General features: G+C 64.8%; 1 protein-coding gene across 6 annotated transcripts in view; it reads right to left on the reverse strand.

Moving 5' to 3' along the window:
* TCF3 (transcription factor 3) overlaps nt 1-8,589 on the reverse strand; it is a 38,163-nt gene extending 29,574 nt beyond the window's left edge. For 2 of the 6 annotated variants that reach the window (XM_058537798.1, XM_058537795.1), the window contains exons 1-3: nt 8,175-8,582; nt 6,168-6,299; nt 2,442-2,514 (exon numbers count right to left, since the gene is read on the reverse strand). In XM_058537798.1, coding sequence (XP_058393781.1) covers nt 2,442-2,514; nt 6,168-6,239 — 145 coding nt within the window. In that variant the 5' untranslated portion in view covers nt 6,240-6,299; nt 8,175-8,582. Of the gene's footprint in view, nt 1-2,441; nt 2,515-6,167; nt 6,300-8,174 lie in introns of all 6 variants that reach the window. The other 4 variants (XM_058537796.1, XM_058537797.1, XM_058537799.1 and 1 more) reach the window with 4 other exon arrangements.
* Nucleotides 8,590-9,833: the final 1,244 nt, after the last annotated feature.

Here is a 9,833-nt window from a genome sequence, read left to right on the forward strand (position 1 = left end):
TTTTCTGAAAGAAAGTGCCCTTCTGGGATGAATTTAAGACCAGCAGTAGACTTAAAGAGATACTAAATAAACGCTGGGCGAGGACAGAGGAGGGGGGAGGAGAGGCTGTGCCCGGGGACCCACTAGCGTTAGGAACCTCCTGACAAACGGCGGTGCCCGCCTTAGGCTGACACGGCCCATCTGGAAGGAAGGCGACCTGTTTACCAAGGAAAGAAATCGAGGCTCAGAAAGAGGGTGACTCCCCGGGCCCCATCCTGCTGATGGACCCCTGAACTCCCCCCTTCCTGGGGGCTGCAGCTCCACTGGGAGGGGGCAGGGAATGAGCTCAGAGCCGGGAGACCCCCCCAAGGGGGCGCCCAGTCACTGTGGCTCTCAGGTCTGGGCCTGGGACCCCCTTCACCAAGAGCTAAGGGCAGGGCCGGGAGGACCCCGCTGAGATGAGCCCCACACCCCGCAGTTCACAGGGCCCTCTCTCACCCACGGACTCTGACCCTCTGCCAACGGGCAGACGCCTGGCTTATGGATGAGCAAACTGAGGCTCTGAGCAGCAGTGCCACCTGATACAGGTGACATGGCCTGCCTGGTGCCCGGAGGAGCAGTGAGGAGGACCCTTAAGCGCGGGTCTCAGGTCTCCCAGTCCCGTGCCCCCGCCCCAGGCTGGCATTAACTGCTGGAACCAAACTGGCGGGGTCCCCAGGCTGAACTAACCACGCTGCGTCCCTTAAGGATATGAAAACTCAGTCTGATGTGTCAGGGGGACAAGGCAGGATCCTCCCTATCCAAAGGGGTTGGGGCAGGGCCAGAGGGTGGGCCAGGGCTGCAGAAACCACAGAATATCAACCTGCAAATGTTACCAGGGGTCTCGCTTAGGCCTGGCCGGGCGTGGGGTGTCCCAGAGGAGAAGGTTCCCCAGGGGCTGAGGGGTTGGCAGGCCCCTGACTTCAGCTCCTCGGGGCTGCTGGCCGTGTGAGTGGACAGTGACGAGGGAAGACAGCCCGGGATAGAGACTGGGGCGGGGGAAATGAGGGCATGTCTGTGCCACCTCCTCCAGGAAGCCCCCGGGGCCTGACCCTCGCTCCACTGGGCAGGGAAGTGGCAGCACCCCAGCTCTGGGGGGCAGTTTCCGGGGGTGGGAAACGGTGGCCCATGGGGATTTCCACGGCTCAGGAAGGACTTCGGCCAGTCCTGCAGCCACTTCCTCAGGCGGAGGAGAAGGCCAAGGCAGGGCAGAGGGGGCGGCAACACGATGTCCCTCCCTTGAGGTGGCGTGAGCATGAACTATCCCTTGAAACCCCCTCCTCCTCCAGCTAGAGCCCCCAGGACACGCCACTGGGATTCAGAGACGATGCCAAACCAGACCTTTGGTCCTGGATCCGAGACATGGAAGGACACGGTTCCAATCCAGAGACCCCAGAAAAACACTCAAGTCCATGCGTAGGGACAGGAGATGCTCCCCAAACCCTGCGGACGGCCAGAGTGGACTCCCCAACATGCACATGGCATATCTCTCTGCCTACAGCCCTTAATGGCTCCCACTTCCCTGGGAGTTAAAGCCCAAGTCCTCCCCGTGGCCCACTAGGCCCTGCACGACCTGCCCCATCCCCTCCTCCCTCTGCTCCACTCACACGGGCTCCTCCTCGCTGTTCCTCCCACACTCCAGGCCCAGTCCTGCCCCAGGGCATTTGCACGGGCTGTGCCCCCCTGCCTTGAAACCACCCCCAACAGGCCTCTGCTCCAACGTCCCCTCCTCAGAGCCCATCCCTGAGACCCTGGCTTTGTGACAGCCCCCTCCCTGCCGCTCTGCTGCCTGACTCCCACCATTATGTTGCTTCAGGCCGTGCTGGCTGTCCCCACTCCTGCTGTGTCACCAGTACTCAGTGCCAAGTAGGGTGACCAACGAGTCCAGGTGTGCCTGGAATGTTCCTAATTTGAATGCTCAGAGTCCCAGGAACCCCCCTGGGTCCTGGGCAAACCAGGAGGGTTGGTCACCCCACTGCTGGGTATGTATACAGTAAGCACCTAATACATACTTGGATGAAAACAACTGGGAGCTAGGCAGGATTTGGTGAGGGCTGGGGTTCCACATCAAGCCCCTCTGGGCCTCAGTTTCCCCCTTGGGCATAGAATGGAGACCCAGGACCCCGCTGGGGCTAGGGGGACCTCGGAGGCTCAAGTCGCCACTTCACACGGCCCCCTCGTAAGTGACATAGACCCCCCAGACACCTGGGCCCAGCCTCCCCCCGCTCCAGTCCACCTGCTAGGCCTGGGCGCCACCCCCCAGACACCCCCCTCCCTTAGCGCCCTGTCTGGGAGCCTGTGTCCCGCCCGGCCCCGCCTCAGCTCCTGGCTCCAGCCGCACCCCCGCCTGTGCTGCCCCAGCCCCCCCTCTGCACACGCCCATCCCTTCATACAACACGCAGCCCCGAGACAGCGGCTCCTACCTGAGCTTCCGAACTGGGCGCCGGCCAGGGAGGCAGGCCGGCCCTTCCCGTTGGCCACCGGCAGAGGGAACATCTGCAGGGAGAGAGAGAGACAGGTGAAGGGGGGCACAGCCTGGGGACGTTTGGGGACCAGGGACATAGTTCTGGGGCAGACCCCAGGGCTGAGCTGGGAGGCACCCGCAGGCCCAGTGGAAACAGGCACGGGACACCCCCGCCGCACGCACCTGCGCGGAGCGAGGCTCTCCCCCTCAGACGCGGCCCTGAGCGCCCCTCTGAATGCACAGGCACCCCCCCCCCCCCCCCCCCCCCGCAGCATCCGGGGAATTGGGAACCCTGCTGTTTACACTGTGTCTACTTCTGGCAGAGCGGAGTAACCTTTTAGGCACTCAATACAATGTATCTACTCTTAGAAGAAACACAGTTTCCACGTTTGGAGAGTAAGATCATTGAGGCTTGGCAGTTGGACAAAGAATGATCGCAGAGATGCTCAAGTCCCCGCCGTCACGCCCGTGACCTTTCCCACCGAGCCCGGATCACCTCCTGCGTGCGCCCCGACCTTGAGTGGCAGGGACGTGGGGGGATGGCCGGGACCTAACGCTGGGATGGGGAGAGTGACCGGGGCGAGTGTCCCCTAGGCGCCGGGCTCTGTGCTCAGCAACTGCCCGGGCAGCTCCCACCGCACCCCACGAGGGTAAGTGTCCACCTGCCGTCAGAAGGGGAAACTGAGGCTCAGAGGGACAGGACACTGGAGGGACTGGAGAAAGGTTGCACCCCCCCACGGCTGACCAGGTGGGTCTCCCAGGCCTCCGTATGGGCCTGCCACACCCCACTTTCCCTCTCTCCCCCCTGGCTCTCCCAAACCCACGGTGTTAAGTCCCTAAAGATTAACCAGCTTAGCAGCATTAACCAGGAAAACCCAACATCAACAAACCCTTCTAACACAGAAAAAACACAACACAGCCCGGCCCTGCCCCGAGGCTCTGCATTTTACAGATCCCGTGTGAGGGCCAGAATCAGGGCCTGGGGCATGTGGGGGAGAAGCTCAAGGGCCCCCACCACCTTCCCCGGCCAGTCAGGAGATGGGGGTGCAGCGTCTGTGGGCAAGGCTCTTGGGGTGACACCACGAGCCCTGGGCAGGACCCAGGAAGTGGTGCCCCGTCCCCCACGTCCCCCCACTGTATAGAAAGAGAAACTGAGGCTATACGCCGCCTGGCCCTGACAGGACTAAAAGCAGAGCATCATGGGAGGCATGGGGCACCAGCTGGAGGCGGGTTCGCACAGGTCTGCTCCCCAACTTGGGGGCGTGGCTGTGCCCACTCAACTGGTCCAGCCTCCCCAGGGCCCCATTCTCCGGGATGGGCTCCTCTCCCACTGGGCAACCCGAGGCCTGCATTGGGGGAGGGCCTGGTCAGACCCAGAACCAAAACCAGGACCAACGGGACCCCAGGCCTGGGGTCAGCAGCCAAGCCACCGCCCCCACCTCTCTGTTTTGCCCTTTAGGGTGCCACGGGCTCTGCTGACGTGGCACTTGCCATAGGGGGCACTGGGCCGTGTCCTGTGGGCACCGCAGGCCTCGTGATCAGCCCAGACGGGCCCCCGCACCCCTCGGAGCCTTGGTTTCCTCTTCTGTGAAACAGGCTCAGGCCACATGGGATGTCGTGAAACCCGTACATACGTGGCCGTCTTGGGCACGCAGGACCCTCGTGCACCCCGCACGGCTCAGAGGGGCGCCATCATCCGCTGGGGCCACCCAGCCAAGTCACAGGGCGAGCGCCTGCCCGCAGCACCCCCTCCCCCCCTGCCCACCTCATCCTCCAAGCCCAGCCTCAGGCCAGGACCCCCTCAGGCCTGTGCGGGGGTGGGGGTGGGGTGGGACACGGCTCAGAGCTGCCACCCTGGCCCCTTTCTCACCTCCCTCTCTAATGTAGGAAGTTCAGGCCGAGGCAGAGGAGGATCTAACAGAGTGATTTGGTCCTTTCTCTGTATTTTGATGTGAACCTGGCTCACAAAAGCCCTTCCCTTTAAAATATTTGGTTTAAGTCTAAAAACAAGTTGTTTTAAAGAAACAAACTAACTCAGTTTCTCCAGAGCAGGTGGGAGGAGCAGCTACGGAGGGACGGGAGAGGGACGCGAGGGGGACGCGAGCTGCAACAGGGGACTGCCTCTGCGCCGGTGACTCAGCCGGGCTCTCTCCTTGTATGATGAGGGGGATGAACAAAAACCCAACCCTGGCCCTTCTCCTGGGGACACTGGGCACCTCAGCCTCCTCAGCCTCAGTTTCGTCATCTGTGAAATGGCTCACTGGTTCTGAGCTGGGGGGGATGTTCGGACCCTCTGGTGAAGGGGCCAGGTTGGAGCCCGTGCCCACCCCCCCAAGCCACTCTGTTCCGGCCCAGTGGTCTACGACTTGTCAGTTTAACAAAAAAACAAGTGAGCTGCACCCCTGGTTACTCAGCCGGGGACGCAAAAATAAAATGGGGCTTAAAAATACCGGCGTGGCCCTTCCGGAGCCGTGGCCCTCGGTCCCGTGGGCTGTGCTTTTCCGCAGGGTGGCTGACGTTTCAGTTTGGGGACTTTTGTTTTCGACAGACCTCAGCAGCCTGGGCCTCGTACCGGTGGAGGGTTCAATTCAGACCGAAAGCTTCCTCCCCCAGCCTGTTTCAAACCCAAATGGTGCTTCCTGGGGGAGGGGCGGGGCAGGATTTGGGGAATCGTTCACGCACGGGTTCCCGGGTTTGCCAGGAAACGCTGGCCTCCCCCCTGCCGCCCGTGACAGGAGGCCCACTGCACAGACGGGCAGACCGAGGCCCCTGCTCCTTCAGGGTGCGCTCACTCAGCTCCCGGCACACAAGGCGAGCTCCGGTTCCCGGCCTCGCTGGGCCTGAGCTGTGTGACCTTCAGAAGCCTGCACTCCCTCTGAACCTCCACCTGCCGGGCTGGGAAATGGGCTGTTCTGGGCCAGATCAGACCGCCTGGACCATGTAACAAACCACCTACCACCCTCCCCCGGGGCCGCCTCTCCCTGACAGTAACGGGGGCGGTAACAGTAGCGGCTACTGTCTGCTGAGTGCTTCCTCCACACCAGCACTGCCCAGATGCCTATCCACCTCTCCTGAAGTCCCCTCCCGTCACCGGCGCCCCGAGCTCCTGGATACACACCACTAGCCACCGTGTGACTTAACAATCAAGCCTGCCCGCTCACTGAGTGACCCAACACAGGTCAGCCAGCTGCTGGGCACTTTATTTTGTTTCTACATGGAGTGTATAACCCTGATCACACCCATTCTACAGATGAGAAGACCAAGGTCATGCTTGCCCAGAACCAAGCTGGGGCCTCCCAGCCGAGCCTCCCCATGGAGGTGCTGGAGGCTCTGGGCAGCCCCTCCCTCTCTCTGAGCCTCAGTTTCCCCATCTGTAAAGTGGTGGACCGGACCTACGCTGTGCCTGGACAATCACCTGGGGTGACAGGTGCCTTTGGAAGCTGGCGAGGCCTCCAATGCTGCTCACTGCCGTGGGGGTGTCAGTCTGCCTGTCAGAGTGCACCCCAATTCCCCCAACCCCATCTGGGGGCTCTTCCCTCCCAACAGGTTTGAGGCCCCGCTATTGGGGTGTTTTCGGCAGATACTCCTTTCCCAGGAATCCCGGGGCACAGGAGCAGTCTGAGACGCGCCTGGAGGCCTGCGCTGGGGTGGGGGGATGAGCCTGGGGGCTGCGGTGCGCGCTCACCATGCTGAAGTCCAGGAGATCACTCAGCTCCTTGTCCGTGCCCACGGGCGCCATCCTCTGCGGCTGGTTCATTCTCCGGCGGCAACGGTGGGCACAGGGGCCAGGGTGGGCACCTCAGGCCTAGAGACGGCCCTGCGTGGTGGCCACGGTGAGGGACACAGGGAGGTACGCAGATGCACACAGAGAAACAAGGAGAGGAGAGAAGATGTGAGCGACTGCAGTGGGGGTGGACAGACAGGGAGCGGGAGCCCCTCTGACCATCCTGAGGATCTGGGTCTCCCCAGATCCTGACCCTGGGGGTGGGAGCAGGGCAGCCAGGAGACAGGGGTCTGGGCCCCTGGAGACCCCTCCCCAGAGCCCGCGGGGAGTCTGAACAATGGGGGGGCTGAGAGCCGCGAATACAGATTCCCTCAACTCCCTCTGCGACCACCAGGGAATCAAATTGCAAATTTTCAACTGGATGCGGGGTGGGCGTGGCCCCTTCCCCGCCGGCCAGAACCCGCCCCTCTCCCCGCCACATCTCCCATTTCCACCCCCCCACGTCCCCAGTGGCCACGCCCCCGGGAAGGGGGAGGGGCGAGCAGGCCCCGCCCCAAGGAAAATTTGGTGACCCCCCCCCAGCAGCTGTCACAGCACGCTGAAGGGCCGGTGACCCCCAAATTCACAGCGAAAGAAATCCACAAGTACGAACGAGCCGCTCCCTCCCCGCTTCACGACCGAATGGGGGGGCGCCCCGCGCAGGGACCTGCCCACAAAGCTTCCCTCCACCCTCTCCTCCTCCCCCCACAAAAAACAACCGAACTCAGAAAAGAAAAAAAAACCACCCTCGGTTGTTTTATTGTCGCGATGTATCCGGGAATTATTTTTAAGCAACTTTGAAAACATCCCCTGCCGCCCGCCCCTGGGGGGAGGGGGTCGCCAAACCAGGGTTTCCCCCGCAGGGTCCCAGGGACTCCGTCCTAGAACGGGGGTGGGGGATCCACCTGCCAGGCCCCGTCCCACCCCCTGCAGAGGGAGCGGAGCAAGGGGTCTGTCCTCCAGACGGACGGCGAAGCCCCTCTGGCTTCTCCTCCCGGGTTGCCCGGGTCGGGGGCGGGGGCGGCCACGGAGGAACCCCGGAGGCTGCGGGGGAGAGAGGGTTCCGAAGTCGAGGGAGACCCGACTTCAGAAGCGGAGAAACTCCCCGCTTTGTGGGCCACCTCGAGACGGGGTGTGAAACGGATGCCCCGGTGCACCCCCCTCCTCCGCTAAGTTTTTTTTTCTTTTTTGGAGAGCGTGTGAAACTGACTTTTTGAGGAGTACGAAACCGCACTTTTTTTGTGGGGGAGTTGAAACCGATTTGGAGGTAGACTCGGGGGAAGGAGAGGCTGAAACAGCCTTTTAGAGGGGGGCGCTGAGACTTCTGGGGGTCCTCGGGACTTTGGGCGACTCCGAAGGTGTTGGAGCCCACTGTGGGAGACGGGGGGGGGGGGGGCCGGAGCGTCTTCCTCCGGGGGAGGGGTGGGCGGAGGCCCGGGAACCCAATCCCCCGCCCCACCCCCCGCAGCCGGTGCAGGCGGCGGGCCCGGGAGCCCTTTGAAGCTCGGCTCCCGACCCCCAGCGCCCCGGCCGCCTCTCCCCGCAGTAACGCGGAGCAGATGTTCCCCCCCGGCCCCCGGCCCCGACCCGAGCCGCGGCGCGCGGCCCCTTCCCGCAGACAAAAGGGCTCCCCGCGCGCTCCCTCCCCCGCGCGCCCCTCTCCAAACTCCGGCCGGCCTCCGGGGAGGGGGCGCCCGGGACGCGCGCCCGGCGGGGCCCCGCGCGCTCGGCCGGCCCTCGGGCGCCCCCGCAAAGTTTCCCGAAGTGGCCGGGGGCGGGGGCCGGGGGGCGGGGGCGCGCGGGCCTCCACGTCGCCGCCCCCCAGCGGGCGCAAAGTTGGAGAACAATGACTCCGGCCGCCCGCGCGCCCCCGCCCGGCTCCGGCGCCCGGCCGCCCGGGCCCGCGCGCCCCCCGGCCCCGCGCGTTACCTGCTCGGCGCGGCCCGGCCCGCGGCGCGCGGGCGGCGGCATGAACGGCCCCCCCGGACAAAGGGCGGCGCGCGGGCCCGAGGGTCGCGCGTGGGCGGCGGCGGCGCGTGGCGCGGCCCTCCCGCGTGGCCGCCCGCGGGGCCTGCGCGGCCGGGGCTGGCGGAGGCGGCGTGCGCGGAGCCCGCGGTGCCCGCCGCCCGCGACGCTGGGCTCGGTCCGCCCGCTACGCCCGCGGCCGCCGCCGCTGCCTCATCTTCCTGCGGCGGGAGACATGTTCCGCCCCCCGCCCCGCGCAGGCCACGCCCACGCCGGCCACGCCCACGCCCCGCCCCGCGCCGCCCCACCCGCGCCGCCGCGGATCCCTCCGCCGCCGCCCGCGCCCGCCCCGCGGCCCGCCCTCCCGCGCGCCCGCGGGAGTTCGGCTGCGGCCCCGCGGCGCCCGGCGCCCGGGAGCGCGTGCGCGCGGGGGTCCGCCGGCCCACGGCGCGGGGAGGCAGCCGGGACTATCTCCCAGCGCGGAGGCGCACTCGGGCGGGCGCAGCACCCGTGACGCAAGATGGAAAGGACCGTGAGATGGAAAGATAAGGCAGAGCGGAGGTGGCCAATGGGAGTGCGCGGGAACCTGATTGGCGGTGCCGCCGGCCATTCGTGGCTATGCCCCGCCCTCTTCCTCGCCCCTCCTCCGCGCGGCCCAGTGAAGAAAGAGGCGGGACTCTCCGAGCGAGAGGCCGCGAGAAGCGGTGGGGGTGGGTTTTGGAGTTTTATTCTCAGGTTGGCGTGGCCGCCCGCGCAGCCTCTCGGGCAGGGTCGTGTCTGAGTTCCCAGGGCTGGCTCCCAGGGCTGGGTGTTGCGAGCGGGCACCCCAAGCCCCTGAGGAAGGAATCAGACCCATTTCACGGGCGGGGCGACCGAGGCCAGCTCTGTTTCATGGTCAGTGGACCAACGCTGTGCCTCTGACGTGCTGGTGGCCTTTGTCTGCGTGAATCTCAGTTTGCTCATCTGTAAAATGGAATTTGGACCTGAGTTTGCACAGGACTGAGACTGGACCAGGGCGTCTGATTCTCAGTGGTCTGTGTGTCCACTTAGTTCCAAAGTTCCCCCACAGCCAGGGGCTCATCAGCTTCTGAGGACCACAGACCCTACAGAATTGGAGTAATAATATTACAGATGAAAACAACACAGGCTTTCCTGGCTCCCTGTGTCCCCAGAGAGAACCTACCCTCCCTTCCAGGTGTGGGAGGAGGCCACCATCCCCTGGCCCACTGGGCTCTGGCCACAATGGCCTCCTCGCTGCTCCAGAACCTGCCAGGCTCATTCCCACCTCCAGGCGTTCGTCCTTGCTGTGCCCTCTGCCTGGAATACTCTTCCGCCCCCATCTGGAGTCCCCGAATCATGCAGCTCAGTGCTGCTCCCAGCCCACAGAGCTGGGCTGAAAGGAAGAAGAGTGGGGGTCCTGGGGGGTGGGGGGAGTGGAGAAGACCCCAAGGAGAGGCAGGGGGCCCCTAACAAAGCCACAGGCCCCTCACCCTGACCCCTGCTGGCCCAGAGAACCCCTCACATGCCACAGGCCGGGGGAGGGAGGTATGCGTCTTGGGGTCTGGGTTCAAATCTCTCATCCTTCCTGCCTCACTGTGGCCTTGGGCAAATTCTTACCATGCT

This window comes from Diceros bicornis, unplaced genomic scaffold (genome assembly GCF_020826845.1).
Source record: "Diceros bicornis minor isolate mBicDic1 unplaced genomic scaffold, mDicBic1.mat.cur scaffold_67_ctg1, whole genome shotgun sequence".
NCBI classification, from domain to species: Eukaryota; Metazoa; Chordata; class Mammalia; order Perissodactyla; family Rhinocerotidae; genus Diceros; species Diceros bicornis.